Here is a 16,795-nt window from a genome sequence, read left to right on the forward strand (position 1 = left end):
CTACACGCCCACATTTCTTTATATCTGGACCTGATAAGACTATTCGCGCGTTGGTGAATCTTTTGATATTCCCACCATATGATAGACTAGTTTGTAAACGACTGTTTCGGCCGTGTCCCCATCACTGCCTCCGTGAATGCTTGCGGTGGCAAGTGCTGATTAAGTGGTACGCTTGGCCAATTACTTTCCCTATCGGTTCCGATGATGGGAACAGGTAAAACTTATGAGCTCTATTTAGAGGGAAGAAGGAAATAGTTGTGATATAAGGTGAAACATTTGTCCTTTTAACCTTTTTGTCGCTAGTAAGATAAGGTGCCTTTAGCTTGTAATCAATCGAATCGATTTAATTGTGCAAGAACACATCAATAAACACGAAGTTAATGAGAAATATAAATTTGTTACGTGCTATATTTTGCTTTAGGGAGCTAACAATTAGTTTTACATGATTAAAAGTACTTCCTTCTTTTGAATGAGAAACGTAAAATGTCCCGTGTCTACTCACACGATACTTGAAGCTCCTCTGAGCGCTAAATAGCCGGCAGTCAAATCCATCGGGAACGTACGGATCGTTTGATACTCTTCAGCATTGTGATACCGTAATTTCGTATGAGGATCGGTGTACGGTGCAATGAGACCGGATATATCGGAGTATTTCTTTGCCGGCTTCAGCGACGGAGGAGCGTTTACTGATGAATCTGCAAACAATTTACGACTGTTTAATCAGTCGATCAATCGATTCCACGTTCGTGTGTGGTGGCGTACTTACAAGTCACATCCGACTCTTTCCAGGGTAATGTTTTCTCGTGCGCAAGAATTTGTTTGAGCGATTTCCACTGCCGTTTCTTCCCAACGATGGGGTTTACCTCGGAGAGATTCTTTTTCTTAAACACCGGTTTCTCCGCTTCATTTTCCATTTTGTTCGTAACTGCATTTGTTGATGTTTTACGTTTTTGTCGGTAAACAAGTCCTCCTGCGTCTATACTGCAGGGTTATGTCGTAGCTATACAAATATACAGCATTATTTTTAAATGCCGCTCATGATATTCCAACTGCATCAGTTGATTTTATAACGCGATCATAGGTCCCCATCGCTTCTCCGGTTTGAATCCAGTTGAATCGGTTTGCTGCAGTTAGAAATAATGCTGCTGCTATTATGATATCATCTGAAAATTTTAGATTCATTTTTCAATCTCATTTGAAATGGCAGCAAGAAATGCTGTCAGTTCATCATGTTGACACCTGTCAGAATATTACAAAGTGCTGTCAGGTGATATTTTTTGCGATTTTCATGTTTTGCTTTGGAAATTGGATTACGAAGCGACCGTGGGAATAAGATAATTGGATTTTACCGTGCTACTTTGGCCTCGTCGCCGTACGATTTGGCCGTACGTCTTGGCGGCCCGTTGCAGTCGGTTCTTATCGCTGGTGGAAATTGTACAGCTCTCCGATTGCGTGCGCCAGTGATAGTGCGTTGGAGAATGTTTTGATTTGGCGCATCTGGTTCTGGATGGTAATGACGTGGTACTACCGCAGCGGGCTCCGACATCATCGACTTGGACGAATGAAAGCAGTTCCATATGAATACACTAACACAAGACCTGTCAGCAGAAGATTACAGCAGCAGCAACTTTCAGCAAGCGTCGTCCGGTTCTGTGGCAACAAGTTCAACCCAAACCATCCGCCACCCGTCGACGCGACGTCAGCAGTTAAATACCGTTCCGTCGCGCAAAGTTCAACAAGCACGCACTGCTGGCGGCCAGTTGACGGTGCGGGTGCCACAAAGAAGGGGTCCAGTGCACGGCGATGACACCGCGGATTGCTCCTCCGACGCGTCGCTCGGGATAACGGGACCTCCGGTGTCCGAAAGCGAGACCTCAAGTAAGGTGGAAGATGATAACGTGGCAGCCGGGATCGAGGACGAAAGCGCAAGTGATAACAGTCAGTTGAGTGGTGGTAGTGCTTTGAACGAAAAAACTCGCCGGTATAACCGCATTAGCATGATAATCGTTTACGGTCGGGAGGCGCTATGCATACTGGCCCTCATACTGACCACATACGCAACGATACAGAACAGTCCTCCGAAGATATCGAAGGCACCGCCAGCGGTTCCCTTTTTCCCCAAAGGATCGCTCGTGCACGATTGGCCCACCGGTGCCCTTGGGACAACGCAGACACGGGTGTCCGTATCGGAGCTTTCGTTCGTGCTGTACTACGCACCGTGGTGCGCGGAAAGTCAATATGCTCGTCAAGCGTATGAACAGGTGGCACAGTTGTTCTACCGGGAAGCACATTTCGCAGCGATCAACTGCTGGCAGCCGGGTGGGGAATGTCGACAGCGGTACTCGAAGGTTCAAGCGTGGCCAGTTCTCATGGCCTACCAATCGAATGGGCTGGCGGTGCAATACCATCAGGCATGGACTGCTACCGCCTTCTCGCGGTTCGTGCAATCGCTAATGCTTCCACTACATCGTTTTTCTAATCCAAGTGATCTACTCGATCACATGACCGGGAAGGATGTAAGAACGAACGAGCGAGCAAACCCTTCGCCTTTCTCTATCACAGACCCTTCTTTTTCCCACACAGGCCGTTATTGTCGCCTTCTTAGAGATGGCCAACGAAAGCAAACTTTACCAGCGATACTATCAAGCGTCGTTAAAATGGCTGGAAAAGGACCCCTTCCAGGAGCTCTCATTTGGCGTCGTTACGGGACAGTCTTCCAAAATGTTTGGCATCGAAACAGTACCGTCCATTCGGTTATACCTTTGGAACGAAACTATAGTAGGCATCGACAAGTGTTGCTGGATTACTAGTTCGTATTGACATATATGCTTTGTTTACAGGAGTACGTTGGGAACAGTTCCTGGACACCGCAAGAATTAATCGCGTGGATTAACAAGCATCTGCACGTGGCATCAATGTGGCTCGCTCCACCGGGCGCCACAAAGTCCACCACGATCGCGCCCTACCTTCAGCAGGGTCCGGTGTTGATGCTCTTTTCTCCTCGGCCTCTGTACGACGACAGTTCTGATGCGTACATGATGCTACGGCAACTTAGCATGCAGTACTACAACTGTCCCGGCGATGCTTGGATACTAGAGATGGCCCGCGAGTACATTGCCGAGCAGCGCACGCTGAACGCGGAACGGTTCGTTCAAAGGCGGGAGCAGTGTGCAAGGATTTTAGGGCGGCATCCTTCGCAAGAGGACGAGGAGGACGATGCAGATGAGTCCGGTGTGCGAAAGTACCGTCGCAATAGGTGCAAAGATGGATTTAAATCGACGGTTTCGGTGTCGTTTGTAAATGTACTCAACTCGTCGAAATTTGTCGACGGTAAACCCGTCGGGAAGGCTGTCGCGGATGAATACTGTGACATTGCACCCGCGTTGGGCTGTGGAGCTCATGAGTGTGGCGCCTTAGGTCCCGAACGGCGTCTCAGCTTGCGGTGGAACAGTGGAGAGGATGGATGCCCGTCTCGAGGCGGCAAGCCCGTGAACTCACAATCACGTACGGTGACATCGAAGTGGGATTCGGAACATGACTATCGCGGCCCCAAGCTGCTTGCCAAGCAAAATCTACGCCGTCAGTGTGAACTTCTCCGCTTGGCGGAAACCGATGGAGCTAATGTGTACTATTCGGAACCGGTGCCGAGTAAAAATCAATCAGCCGAGTTCTACACAGCGATAATGGGATTATCCTGCTCACAGAATAAATCACTCACCTTTCTCAGCATGGACAGCAATTTGTACCACGCGTTTGGCGAACGGTTGGGCGTAAATGTACTGAACGAACCAAACCGTACCGTGGCCTTCATCATCGACCATCAGGATGAGTCAACCTACGTGCTGCGGGACAGGATCAATTTGAATACACTCGCAAAGTTCGTACACGACTACCACAACCGCACGCTGGTGCGATTCCAACGCTCCGGAAACATCCACTACCAGCACACGCATCCTTTCGATGGCGCGAATGCGAAGAAACAGTCCAAACAAAACCTCGAAAAACACTACGAACAGCTCGAACGGGTTGCCAAAAGTAAGGCGCGATCGAAACCATCCAAGAAAGCTGAACAACAAGCAAACAGTTCTCCTCTACCACCGTCAGAAACTAACGAGCAGCTGCAGGCCAACTTGGATGCGATGGGAAAAACATCATCGACAATACCTACCCACAACAGAGAGCACCATTCGGTGAGGGAGATTTACTCGAGCAACTTCCGTCGCGTCGTGCTCGACTCGAACCGCACGGTAGTGGTTAGCTTCTACTCGACCCAGTGTGCCTTCTGTAACATCCTGTCACACCACTTGCTCACCGTGTCGCGCCTGCTACGTCAGCAGCCGGCGCTAGAGTTCGTGCGCATCGATGGTGACCGGAACGAGCTCGGTTGGGAGTATACGATGGATGTGTTTCCTTCGTTGATCATCTTTCCCAACGGGAGGTAGGGGAGGCGAAACGTTTTTCGATCTTTAAATTGGCAAACGATCTAATACATTTGTTCTTAAATGGCACAGGAAATCGGAGAGCCGTATCTTCCCCCACACGCTGAAGGTCAATGTTCCGAATGTGGTTGGATTTGTTCTATCAAACTTAACACCCTCCGAACGATTGCATGCCAACTTTTTGCTCTGTGGCGCCGTGGTAAGTTCAACTGTAGTGTTGGTTTAAAAAAAACCTTGCTGTTATAATGTGCCCTACTGTAGCCTCTTTTATCGACATCTTATCTTTTTTAACATAAAATCTATCGCAATCCTTTTGCATAAATACGCATCCCCAAAATTTTCCTATTTTCTCCATTTCAGAATAAAGCGTCCCGTACCGATTGCCTACAGATGCTGAAGCGTGAGCTCACCGAAAGCATCCGGTTAAGCTTGCGCGAATGGCGCCACCGAGCGTCGAGCGCGTGCGAGCGCGATCGCATCGTGCGCCGTTTGCAGCTCCTAAAGCAATCCTATCTGGGCACGTTGCGCTGCCTTAGTCATTCCTGTGATCTTTCTCAGCTAGTGGTGAACGAGCGGAAACTTATCCAGCAACTGTGGACGGGATCTTCGTCGTGTGTGGCCGCGTGAACATCGTCGATATCGTCGAGGAAATTGCTTGCTTGCTGGAGGAAAGTTATAGATAGCGAGACGTAAGTCTGAAAGTGAAATTTCCTGTTCCGTTTTTAAAATGGTTTTATGGTCAAAACGTCATCGATACAGCGTTTCAAACAACTGAATTCAAACAATTCCACTCTCAATACGATTACTCAACAGTTCGACGGGATATAATCGATCGCATTGCGCTCAGCTATTTATTAAAGAAAGATCTTATTTTTGTATCATAACCTGAGTACCTTACTTCTAGTAGTGAAAACACAAGTACCAAGAAGCTTTTAGCATCCCTTCCACTTAAAACAGGCGTTGATGGAATAGTCAATCGTGCATATTGAGGAACGCAAGGATATTGAGCCTTTTGTTCTCTTCTCACCTGCTTAATCCTGTTTCGAAGTATTCGGTTTTGCTTTCCACACATCCCAGTTATTTCGTTAACGTTTTTTTATTTTGTATCGTGATTTTATGGAGACTTCTCTCATTTAATATGATATTACAGGGGGAGTAGTAAAAAAAGGGAAGAAAGTAGAAGAACAAATTAAAGGTAAACCTGTACATAACGCTAAACGAATGCGGGCGGGAAGAAGAGAAGGAAAAACTTGTTGAGATAAACTAAAATGAAAGCGCTGGTACCGTGTCGGGTGGTCAAACTGTATGCAATATCTACGGAAGCGAGGTACGTGGTACCACCACAATCGATAAATTAAATAAAGAATTATCAGCTCTTAAGAAGGACTATTAACTACATTTAAAACGTATCAATCATTTCATGGTCCTTTTTTCGTGTGATTTACCATTAACGAATGAATGGCTCGTTGTGAAATAGAATTCGTACCGCAAGAGTGACTTTGAATAATTGATGGTTGGCATGAATGAATCAACTCGTAACCCGTTCGTCGTAACCTAACCGTCGTAACCTTACGGTGGGTTTGGTTAGTTTCGATGAGTTAAGAAATTCAGTCGCAAAATGTTGAGCGTGACCTTTAACACTAGATTCCAAATTGCGGTTATTTTGAACGCTTCCCAATTTTCGTTTTGAGTATCTCGAAGACAGCTGAAACTGGTGTAGGTGAAAAAAACGTGGATTTTTTAATTTATCATAGTTTGTTTCCATTCTATGCTTTGCTTAATTATTTTATTACTATGGAAATTGACGTTTATTTCAATTTATAGCGTCCTGTTTCATTGTTATAATATGAAACTATTTTTTTAAATATATGGTTTTCTTTCCAAAAATCTTCAAAAATAACTAAGTTATAGTATTTGTAAAAGAGCGGTCAAAAAGACCGCCAGAAAACATTCGGGACAGAATCCAAAGTAATGTACTCCAGTGTTAAGGACACAGCGCAAACACAATATAATTCAATGGCCAACAAAACGATTTATCGTAGAAACATCGAGTCGCGACGGTGAGAAGAAAGTAAAAAATGTTAGCGCGAGTAACAAACCTCAAAGACAGCGCTTTCAACAGCCTGTTATCGACATGTGTGAATGGTCAAAAATTTCCCTTTCACACACATACACTGCGCGAGTCGGTTCGTGTTCACCCGTTCGTTAACGAAGCGCCAAAATTAATCATCCTGGCACCTGTACTACCGTCGGAGAGGATATAAAAAAACCCTTTCATTGTGCCGTTGCCGCGATGTCATGTCAGGATAACGTTATTGTTAATACATCGATTGTGTCGTTGCGATGACCCGTGGCAGATAACGCTGTCGCTCGTGCTCGTGACTAACGGACTGGATCGTGCGATGACGTTCGAAGGGCGCGAAAAGTGAGCAAGGTTAAGCAAACGCCGCACTGACTCGCTCAGTTGTGACCCGTTAGCGAAGCGGATCACCACGGGGTCGCCGATGGTCCTACTCCGAGCGTACAGTCATCGGTGGCGGCCCGGCAGTACCACGGCTTTGCGCGTAGTAATGATCACCGCCATGGGATGCTCATCGTCCGTCGTGCTGGAGGAGGAGATACCACACACTACGACCCCGGTGACCCGAGGACCTCAAACGTTTGTTGGACCGCAAAGCAACAATCCGGAAACGGTGCTGGATGCGTACCGGAGGATGGATGAAGAGATTTGTGCACTGGAAAGTACCACACCGGGTCCGAGGTTGGCCACGGCCGAGGCTTGGGTAGATCTGCTGGACAATGCGAAAGCGCGGGATGGGAAATCATTCACCGATGATCAGCAACGAGTTGCGGGACGTTTGGCCAATGGGAACGTTCCGAATGGAGTCACGGCGAACTTTATCGATCAACCAGCGACAACCGATCGGGATAGTTTAATCGATGGCAGCCGGAAGGAGATGGTCAAGGTTCGTGAAGTACGTTTGCAAGTCGGTGTTCTTCATGGACCCCCCGCTTTTGATTTGTGCGATCACTTTTCCCTCCTTGTTTCTCATCTTTCCAGGTTGTCCTCCGTTTGGATATCGTGTTCAATCAGCTTAAGGCGGCTCAACAGGAAGAGTTCGTCGCAAGGCTCTCTCGGGCCGCCATGGACCAAGAGGCGGAACAGTTCCGGGAGGAAATGGTAGACCACGCGCGCCAGCGAGTCCTCGCCCTTCAGGCCTCTTTCGAACGTTTGAAACGCCTATATCTCGAACAGGACTACGCGCTAGCGATGGTTTACAACGGAAGGTACGGATCGCCAGCGGAACAACGGCTCGACGGTGAACTCGACGCGGCCCGTGACGTTCGGGATCGGCTAGGGGGTGCCGTGGAGCAGTGGCGCATTGCCGGAGGGCTCCTCCGGGCGGCCGCCAAAGGACTTCATCAAACCGTAGACTACTGGGAGTTGCTGCGGCCTTCAAAAGATGCAGATGAAACGGTCCGGCTTGCCTTGGATGCGCGTACGAGCTGCCACGGGGCACTGGTCGCACTGGAAGCGGCGCAGACAGCACTTCCACACGTCGAAATTCCGTACATTACCATCCGGCAGCAGTCGGCCGTTCGGCACGCACTTATCTACCTCCTCACCGACATGGTTAATCCGGCACGGTATCAACATACGCGCGATGTGTTCGGTGTGTTCGGTGCGAATGTGTCCAAGGCGGTGCACTGGCTGCACGAATGCTACGACGAAACGTTGCGGCAGGATTACAACACGGCCGACCAGAGTGCAACGTTGCTGGCAAAAACGCTGCGCGAAGAAAGACTCCGGTACATCGGGAGCAAAGTGCCGAACAAAATCTACGTCAAACCGGCAATCGGGAAGTGATATATAGGCTTAGTTTACACGGGAAGGATTGCAACAAGCGAGCTAAGGAAATAGGTGGATCGGGTGCCAGCACCCTCCCCCCCCTAGTGGATGGTGGAATCATTTAGGAATTTTCTCTATTTCGGTCATTTCGTAGCTTCGCGTGAGCTTGTACTCGCCCTTCTCCGGCGTGTGGTCCAACGTCTGGTACAGTGGTCGAACCCACGGTGTCAGGAGGTTCATGGGAACGCGCTCCTTCTGGCCACCGGTGGCCATGCTAACTGCAATGCCTACGACAACGACGATGATTGTGCCCAGCAGCGAGTAGTACATGAATCCGAGGCGGAACACCCACGGCACCTCGGAGTTGTCGTGGTTTTCGGCGTCCCGATAGAACGTTCTCGTTTCCGTACTGGAAAATTGATTGAAACCCAGTTGAAGTTGGTTAAGGTGGACATACAAGAGCGTGTTTTCGATGCTTACCCCGTCGCATTAAACCCTTCGCAGCCATCGTAGCGGAACGGTAAGCTTTCGTACTTCAGGTGTCCGCCGAGAATCTCAAGCTGTGCGCCGACGGCTATCGCACTAAGCGAAACGAGCGACGCGATCGCTCCCCAGAACGCTCCACGTCCGTTGACGTGCGGTGAGAACATGCCGAGAAAGAAGATGCCCAGCATCGTACCCGAGGTGACACCGGACACCGAGATCGCAAGACTAAAGATGCTGCCCAGCTGCTCGACGACGAACACCAGCAGCAGACAGATCACGCCGATCGTCACGACCATGCACTTCACGATCGTGCTTGCCGTTTCGTCCTTGAACGAGAACCTCGGCTGCACAAAGTCTTCGAACAGCGTGCCGGAAAGTGTGTTCATGCTGGTGGATAGCGACGACAGGGCGGCTGAGAAGATGCCCACCACGAACAGTCCTGGCAGGCCCGGGATCTTGCGTGCCACATCAAGGACGTAGAAGGCGAAGATCTGATCGTACTTCTGCACCGTACCATCGTGGATGGGATCGCAGTCGTGGTACTTGCCGAATATTAGCAGCCCGTTGTAGACGGAGCACAGTTTCACCACTATATGGCCCACGCCAAAGATCCAGACAGCTCTAAGGTAGAGAATTAAGCGAGGGTCAATAATTGGCGCAACAACCTTACAAACACTGGTACTTACTTTTTGGCACTGGAAATATCCGGAATGGTCAAAAAGCGCTGCACACACTCCGGCGTCACACCGATGTTCGAGATCCACATGGAAGTGAGTCCCACCGACACCAGCCAGAACGAGGATCGTAGGTACGGGTCCGGGTTCATGCTGTAGTAGTATGTTTTAATTGAATGAAAGTTCGTGCGAATTATGACCCTGAAGAAGAATTTAACTCACTTAAACCAAATCAGACGACCGCCAGCTTCGGCCAGTTCGAACACGTTCACGACTCCACCCAGTTGCAGTGTGCCGAGGGTCATGACGACGCACAGTGCGCAAATCATGGCGCCGAATTGTAACGTATCGGTCCAGATTACGGCGCTAGGCATGAGGATTAGAGAAGTAATTTAATAAAATAAAATAAAAGATGATAAGCATTATTAAAAATAGATTTTTAGTTGAATGACTTAGACATTTAGATCCATTAATCACCAAATCAGACGAAGAAGTAGTCGTAAAAGTATACCACGATCAAAGCAGCTTGTTCAAGTTTGACTCATAGGCTACTACAAGCTTCTTATCGTGTTTAACCAGCACCACCCTACTGCGTTTGTTTGGCATCTTTCCCTACGATCGGAGAATCCCCGTGACTCATCGCTTTACTTACCGTATGCCCCCGAAGGTGGTGTAGAATATGCAGATACAGCAAATCATCGGTGTAATGATGTGGACATTGATACCGGTAACTGTGCGGAGAAGACGCATTAGTACTCATGTGTGAAGAAAGAAGAAAGGCTACCCTACCTTGACTGAAGGCAATGGCGGGTGCGTAAATGATCACTGGTGTGTTTAGAAGGCAGTAGAACAGGAACAAGCCACTTGCCAACCCGCGAGTGCGCTTGTCGAAACGCTGCTCGATGTAGCCATAGCAGGACAGCGTCTGCAGCTCGTGAAAGACCGGCAAGAAGACGTACACCATAAAGATGGTGACGATCAGGCCCGAGATCGAGCAAGCCCAGTACTGGATTCCATACTTGTACATCTCAGCCGGCACGCCGAGCATTGTGATGGCCGAAATGTGTCTGAAATGTTGCGAGAGAGCGGTAACATTGCATTGCACCTCTTCCGGCCGAAAGTCCGAAAGGTTCTTACGTTGCCGTCATCGACATCGCCACCGGAAACACCTTCATCTGCTTGCTACCGAGCAGATACTCGGCGGTATTGTTTTGCTTCTGCTTGGCGAAGAACCCATAGTACACGCCGATCAGGGCGGAAAGGCCCAGCATTGAGAAAAAGATGACATAATCGACCACGGAGAAGAGTAGCTGCTGTTGCTGCTGCTCCACCGGTGACGTTCCATCTTCCGCGATTGGCACTTGTGCACCCATTTGCTCGCTGAACTCGGATCTCTAAGTCTGATAGGGTTTACTGTCCGAATTAGCACGCCAGCTTCAAGTTCAGCACAATCAGAATGGTCCAGTTACCATCAGGGATTCACACCGATTCCGACACCGAGCACAATCTTTGCCGCGGAGCGAAGCGAGATGGCAAACACGGAAATGACCGGTACTTCAATTACACTCGATTAGATATTTTTAGCGTCACGCCGGCTGGTAACACCACCACCGCCAACTTTATCCGGAGGATCACTGAGGAGAAAGCAGCCCGCGTGACGACTGCGACGACTACTTGCGGCCGACGATCACCTTCCCGCGGAACTACCGAGCGTAGACTGGCGCGGTGTCGCGAGTGGATGAGCTATTTTAAAAGATCTCAAGATATGGCGCCGCCAGTCGTCGGGGACAAGTGGATTTTCGTAGAGTGTAAGAACGTATGAGGTATCGGGAGTGGAGGGCGGCGAGCAAGTGCATCTTCCAAGCTCATGTGCCCAAAAGCGAGGGGTTTGTGTGCTGATGGGCGTTGGAGCTCTTCCCGCCACTGGTATGGTACGTGGGATTAGCATCGTGTACATCTACGGGATCTGGTTGGGGTCCCTCCATTCAACCGGACCGGGACAACACCAGCTAGCAGTGGGCTGGGTTGGTTCAAGATAAGCATCCTACTTCTGGACTTTTATCGCGATGTCACAGTGCCGTGTGGCATCCCACTTGCCTAATCCCAACCGCCGCAGACGCGCGTGCTTGGCCGCGAGTGATGCGCACCTGTCAACGCTGATAGTCCCACAGACAAAGGGTTTGTCGACCGTGGACTGTTTGAGCAGTCGATCCGGCTTTCTTTAGCGCTGTACGAGTGTGTTTGCACCTGCATTTGACGGGGGCTTGGGCTTTCGCTAAGTCTCCCAGCTGATCGGTGTTTTGCTGCGGACCGATCGCGTCTTCCGCGACGACGCGAAACCTGCCACGTCTACTAGGATGAACAAGGCACACCATCATCCCATCTGTCAGGTAGCTCTAGGTCTAGGTCTACCTTGGGGTTGCTTAGCTACCGGTACGATAACGACGCTCCAAAGGGCACCGAGCAAACGAGAGGAGATCCAATTGGTAGGAAACTCCCCGTATAAAAAGAAACCTCCACCGGGACCTACTTAAAGCCGTAACGACGCACCAACAAAGATGTGAAGTAAAAAAGCGCCAATTGAGCTATTTGGAGGAAAGATAAATGCTTGCGTTAATGCCCCTTTCGCAAGATTATCTTACCTCGAGCATTGCTGACGTGTTATCAATGTTTGCGCGAAGAGCGTCCTCTACTCCGGAGTGGAGATATTTTCGGGAGTACAATGAACTGGTAGGTCCGGGTAGGCGACTGTTGTCAACCTCGCTTGATTTTAGGCTTAAGAAATAATGCTCCTTAAACAACTGACCTAAAAATTGTAGAACAAGTACGATTTAGCAAACAGAAGCAAAATGTTTTAAGATTGGAAATATCTATTATACCGGTTAGATCCTATAAAAGAGGTATTTTTAATCTAAATTCCTCTGGTATGAAACCAGGAAGGGATCTCTTTTGGTTGTGCACAGTTGACCGCAAAATTAAGCGTACACATAAAGGATTGATTTTAGGAAATTGTATACATGTCTAACAATTTATATCAGTATTCTGATCAGAACATTTAATTCAGTCTTTTGAATAGATTTGGCCAAAACTGGCATCCAACAGGAAGGAAATGGCTATTGCTTTCTGAACTCAGCTTATTAATACGTGTTGCCTCGAAAAGTCAGTACGCGAAAAAAGACCAGGCTTCAAAAGGTCAAGTCTTACACTACGAAAAGTGAGGATACTCACAGGAACAATCTGCATAGTCGAAATCCTACAAAGAAACCATTATTATTTAAACGATAACATGATGAAGCAACTGCCATCGTAAATCCGGTTCCAATGACCAACTCAATTTTCAGATATTAAATGCGAACATGAACGTAAAATTTAAAAGTCCATCAAATTTATGGTTTTTGATTTTGGTAATTTCTTCAAAATTTGGAAAAAGTTATTTAGTATATGCCTTATACTGTGGCTAACTGTATAAATCATCCTGAGATTTCCAAATTGGAACTCAAGGGAAACATACCAATCCCATCATCGTTGTTTCACCAGACCGTAACCATGCCTTTGCATGTTGCGCTTTTCATCGTCCCTCAATGCCGATGATGATTTTCCCTTCCCATTCGAACCACAAACGACCTGCACCATCGTGCGCAGGTGGAAACTGAGCCTTTGTTGCGTGCTTTCCATAGCGTATGAAGTTCTGGATTTTCTCTTTCCGTTTTTCCCCTTACTATACAACAAATGGGCTCATTTGGTCCCCTTTTATCTAAGGTTATTAAATACCGGGCGCCCCGCCGCAAGGTGAGCATCGACGGTTCGACTAATCGAAGCAACCGGGCACGTATTATACCTTGTGGGTTTTATGTGGGCCTATGCAGCCAATCTACCGTCAATCAATTGACCATGGTTGAGTAGATTTTTTTGTTCTTTTTTTCCCGCATTCCGGAAGGGTAAAAAGGGACCATCCGGACCGGATACTAGCCAGTGATTTTCCCACATTTTTTTCCACCAAGGTTTGGCGTGTTTATATTGGTGTTTTTTGTATTGCCAGCATCAGGTCAGGTTGGTGCGCGTGCAAGGAAAATGCTCATCGATGCACGACATCCGCTTTCCACGGAACTGTTTATTTTGACTCATCGCTTCCGTGCCGCATTCGGTTCCAGGCGCCAACCCCTCCGGAGAGACCGAGGGTGCATAAACCGCCGTTTGTCACCCCTCCCCCGTTCCAACGTTGGCCCTTCCTGTGACGGCAACCAACGTCCCACATTAGTGAGAAATCAATAAAAACATACACCGACGCGGGGAAAACGGGCCCGACACAACAACGCCTTCCAGCAGCCACTTCGGCCACTTCCGCCATCGCGTCTGCGCGGACTTCGGGCTCACATACACAGCGGCATACGCGCCCTCTTTCGTCCTTCCAGCGGAAAAGGAACCGTCGCCTTACGCTTGCTTTGGCTGTGGTTCGAGTTAGTGTGCGTTCGGTTCCCGGTCGGTTGCCAATGGGTTGCTACTACGTCGAGCAGGAATTCCAGTAGTGCGAACCACGGTGCCAGGTCACAGGTTTGAGCCAAGTGCTTGTTTTTTCGTAGGTGAGTTATCCCGAGCGATTCTAGTGCAGTCAAACATTGTCCAAATCGTTGCAAACTGGAAACACTTCCTTTGTGAACACAATTATAAAGTTAAATGGCCTCGCAGTGAGGTTTTTTGTGTCGAGTAAGTGTCTAAGAAATCGTCTGAAATCATCCCTTCGTTTGCAGGGTGATGAAAAATCTCTCTCTAGAGTTGGAGGAAATTCGTTCGTTGTGAAGGAGGGAGGGCCAGTGGAAGAGTAAGGCGAAAATAAAATACACGCTCACAAAAAAAACATCGGCCATCGGTGGAAAACCCAAACGATAGCGTCATGAGTTGCTTTGGCGATTGCCTCGAACTGGGGCCACCGCCCGACATGATCCTGTCGATGCCGCCGCCTCCGCTGTCGTCGTTCCTGCTGCCCAAGAATGCGCTGGTGGCCGCCAGCAAGCCGAATGGAAACAGCAACCACAGCCTGCTGTGCAGCGCTGCCTTCATCTGCGAACCATCGCTGAAGGCAATCGAGCAGTCCGGGATGGAGTTCATCGAGTTGCCTGGAAACGGTAAGAAAGTTGCCTAAGTTTATGATGAGTACCAGAAGTGTGCTGAAAGTGGTCAAACCTTTCGCTTCGCAAACAAATTCAGGGCTTTGATAACAAATTATGCTTGATTATATTACTCCAGAGTCTGATTTGCTCATTTGTTCTCTGTAATGTTTGGTTCAAACACACAAATTGAAATCATTTATAGAAAAGTTTTTAATTTTCTTTTGTATGACTCCATTTTTACAATCTTTATCATCCAAATCCTTACTTTGAAATAATCGTTACGGGCTTGACTTAATTTTATTTTCTTCGCTCTACTTTCAACTAAAACTGACAAAATAATACTTACTCGACTATTGTTTCAGCGAGTTTTTGAAATAAGTTATTTCGCTCTAATTACAAGCTACTTTTGATTGTCTTAAAGCTGGAAGACCCATTTTTCATTTGAGAAATCCTCTTTAAAAATAAACAGGTTTCATTTAGTTGGGTAAATATCATTTTTCCAATTTTACAAATTTCGTAAACGAAATTCAATAACGGTTTTTGGAAAATTAGGGACTAACGTCAAATTGATAATTTGAAATATCCAAAATACGAACAAAAAGAATAAAATCTTCAAAAAACTTTACTCAACCAAAGATGGTAACAGCTGGAAATATTAGTACGGATTACTATCTTTAAAACAAAAACATATTTTAATGCTCATATTTGGACGTTATAATCCTCATTTAAGAAGTAAGTCACATAAGCTTGCTGCTGAAGTTCTTTGAAAGGGAATCAATGAGGAATTATATAGTTTGATGGTAAACTTTATACTAAAAATACCGCAAAGGCATTATGTGTGAGATGAAGCAATTTAATTCAAAATGTGTGTTTTTTAAAGGTCTAATAAGCACATTCATTCCTTAGAAATTCCATCGAGGAACACATTAATCTTATGCACTTAGGATTGACCTACTTTTAAACAACGTTAGAAATTTCAACACTTTCTTTGCATACGTTTTCCCTTTTATTTTCTAAAATTATTTTGCTATTTTTTAGGGATGGACGACACCTGGGTGCTGGTGTTGATATCTTCCTGTGTCGGAGTACTCCTACTCGGCGCTCTGCTGGCGATGGTCCTGATCAAATGTCGCGAGTAAGTATTCAACCGGAAGGATTCCTTTCTACTAGCCAGTCTCACGTTATCTCACCATCGTTTCAGTCGTTTCTGCTTCCGTTGCAGCTCGTTCGGTTACTCGTACCACGATAGCAACCTGAAGCAACCGCCACTGCACGCCCTCGGCAGCGAGCCGGTCGTGGCCACCAAGGCGGCCGTCTTCATGCCGGGCGGTACGATTCTCTACCCCACGGGGCACGTGCACCATCACCACCACACCCATCCGCACCAGCAGCACGGACAGCCGGTGTACGGACCGGACAACCGGACGCTCTGGGCCGCCCTGACTCCGCACGGAACGCAACACTTCATCACCGAATCGTACGGCGGCAACCCGGAGGATCACTACGAGGTGATCGACTATGGGCGCAAGCACGAGCAGTACATCCCGTCCGCGCACGGTACGATCGTGAAGAGCAAGAACTCGTTCGAGAACTCCGGCTTCGTCGACTACGACTACGAAGATCCGACCCCGCTGATGGAATCGTACGCCCACTTCGACGACATGGACTCGGGCTACCAGGAGCCACAGGAAGTGCTCGGTTCGCTCGGCCGTCCCGGGCTGACCACTCACCGTCACACCAACCCCACCATCTCATCTCCGGTCCCGATCGAACACCCCAACCTGGCCCCGTTGAACCTCTACCCGACCGTTCAGTCGCATCGCAGCTCGACCGGCATTGCCATCGGTCAAACCGGAACGCTCGGCTCCTCGACCATGGGCCGAAAATCGTCCACAACCGGTGCCGGAACACTTTCCCGTCGCATCAGCGACATCAAGAACTGAACCGGGGCAAGCGGGACCGGACCTAGTGAGTGAGAAAGGGGGGATGTCCTGAAGGTGGATCGAACAAATTCCTAGCCAGCGAAGAATCCTTCCGTAAAGCCATCGTTCGATGGGCGAACAGGAGTGAGACGACGGGGAGGGATGGCATCATATTTATTACACAACTATTTATACCAGGTCAGGTTGGTGGGACGTCGACAGCTTTGGCTGGCCAGCTACCGCACTATTTTCTACAACACGCTGCCGTGCGGTGAAAGGAAAATAAAAGGCGCACCGCACGAACGCACGATCACAT

The 16,795-nt window shown here is 48.2% G+C and overlaps 5 protein-coding genes across 5 annotated transcripts; 3 read left to right on the plus strand and 2 right to left on the minus strand.

The window, feature by feature from the left end:
* Positions 1-394: 394 nt before the first annotated feature.
* LOC131281656 (INO80 complex subunit C) lies at positions 395-919 on the minus strand. The gene is made up of 2 exons (XM_058311003.1): positions 767-919; positions 395-695 (listed from the first exon to the last, which is right to left on the minus strand). Exons 1-2 carry the CDS (start codon positions 912-914, stop codon positions 499-501), a joined length of 345 nt encoding a protein of 114 aa, XP_058166986.1. The 5' UTR covers positions 915-919; the 3' UTR covers positions 395-498.
* A 413-nt stretch (positions 920-1,332) lies between these two features.
* On the plus strand, positions 1,333-5,204 carry LOC131286458 (uncharacterized). The gene is made up of 5 exons (XM_058315415.1): positions 1,333-2,516; positions 2,584-2,778; positions 2,841-4,438; positions 4,512-4,638; positions 4,800-5,204. The coding sequence occupies exons 1-5, from the start codon at positions 1,578-1,580 to the stop codon at positions 5,064-5,066; spliced, it is 3,126 nt and encodes a 1,041-aa protein (XP_058171398.1). The 5' UTR covers positions 1,333-1,577; the 3' UTR covers positions 5,067-5,204.
* Positions 5,205-6,943: 1,739 nt separating this feature from the next.
* Positions 6,944-8,307, plus strand: LOC131293089 (uncharacterized). Its single transcript, XM_058321169.1, has 2 exons — positions 6,944-7,414; positions 7,501-8,307. The coding sequence occupies exons 1-2, from the start codon at positions 6,944-6,946 to the stop codon at positions 8,305-8,307; spliced, it is 1,278 nt and encodes a 425-aa protein (XP_058177152.1).
* Positions 8,308-8,406: 99 nt separating this feature from the next.
* LOC131293090 (sodium-coupled monocarboxylate transporter 1-like) lies at positions 8,407-10,822 on the minus strand. Its single transcript, XM_058321170.1, has 7 exons — positions 10,587-10,822; positions 10,239-10,516; positions 10,102-10,180; positions 9,672-9,815; positions 9,462-9,602; positions 8,770-9,396; positions 8,407-8,698 (listed from the first exon to the last, which is right to left on the minus strand). The coding sequence occupies exons 1-7, from the start codon at positions 10,820-10,822 to the stop codon at positions 8,407-8,409; spliced, it is 1,797 nt and encodes a 598-aa protein (XP_058177153.1).
* Positions 10,823-14,340: 3,518 nt separating this feature from the next.
* LOC131281735 (uncharacterized) lies at positions 14,341-16,566 on the plus strand. Its single transcript, XM_058311082.1, has 3 exons — positions 14,341-14,572; positions 15,596-15,692; positions 15,780-16,566. The coding sequence occupies exons 1-3, from the start codon at positions 14,341-14,343 to the stop codon at positions 16,498-16,500; spliced, it is 1,050 nt and encodes a 349-aa protein (XP_058167065.1). The 3' UTR covers positions 16,501-16,566.
* Positions 16,567-16,795: the final 229 nt, after the last annotated feature.

Source organism: Anopheles ziemanni, chromosome 2 (genome assembly GCF_943734765.1).
Source record: "Anopheles ziemanni chromosome 2, idAnoZiCoDA_A2_x.2, whole genome shotgun sequence".
In the NCBI taxonomy this organism is placed as follows: domain Eukaryota; kingdom Metazoa; phylum Arthropoda; class Insecta; order Diptera; family Culicidae; genus Anopheles; species Anopheles ziemanni.

Excerpts from the sequence above, each read along its gene's own strand:
- LOC131281656 (XM_058311003.1), bottom strand. The coding sequence starts at position 914 with ATGGAAAATGAAGCGGAGAAACCGGTGTTTAAGAAAAAGAATCTCTCC. Across the intron at positions 696-766 it reads GAAAGAGTCGGATGTGACTT|ATTCATCAGTAAACGCTCCT; the intron begins GTAAGTACGCCA and ends AATTGTTTGCAG.
- LOC131286458 (XM_058315415.1), top strand. The coding sequence starts at position 1,578 with ATGAATACACTAACACAAGACCTGTCAGCAGAAGATTACAGCAGCAGC. Across the intron at positions 4,439-4,511 it reads ATCATCTTTCCCAACGGGAG|GAAATCGGAGAGCCGTATCT; the intron begins GTAGGGGAGGCG and ends TAAATGGCACAG. Across the intron at positions 4,639-4,799 it reads TTTTGCTCTGTGGCGCCGTG|AATAAAGCGTCCCGTACCGA; the intron begins GTAAGTTCAACT and ends TCTCCATTTCAG.
- LOC131293089 (XM_058321169.1), top strand. The coding sequence starts at position 6,944 with ATGGTCCTACTCCGAGCGTACAGTCATCGGTGGCGGCCCGGCAGTACC. Across the intron at positions 7,415-7,500 it reads AGATGGTCAAGGTTCGTGAA|GTTGTCCTCCGTTTGGATAT; the intron begins GTACGTTTGCAA and ends TCATCTTTCCAG.
- LOC131293090 (XM_058321170.1), bottom strand. The coding sequence starts at position 10,822 with ATGGGTGCACAAGTGCCAATCGCGGAAGATGGAACGTCACCGGTGGAG. Across the intron at positions 9,816-10,101 it reads ACCACCTTCGGGGGCATACG|CGCCGTAATCTGGACCGATA; the intron begins GTAAGTAAAGCG and ends CCTCATGCCTAG. Across the intron at positions 8,699-8,769 it reads GAAGGGTTTAATGCGACGGG|TACGGAAACGAGAACGTTCT; the intron begins GTAAGCATCGAA and ends TCAATTTTCCAG.
- LOC131281735 (XM_058311082.1), top strand. The coding sequence starts at position 14,341 with ATGAGTTGCTTTGGCGATTGCCTCGAACTGGGGCCACCGCCCGACATG. Across the intron at positions 14,573-15,595 it reads CATCGAGTTGCCTGGAAACG|GGATGGACGACACCTGGGTG; the intron begins GTAAGAAAGTTG and ends GCTATTTTTTAG. Across the intron at positions 15,693-15,779 it reads GTCCTGATCAAATGTCGCGA|CTCGTTCGGTTACTCGTACC; the intron begins GTAAGTATTCAA and ends CTTCCGTTGCAG.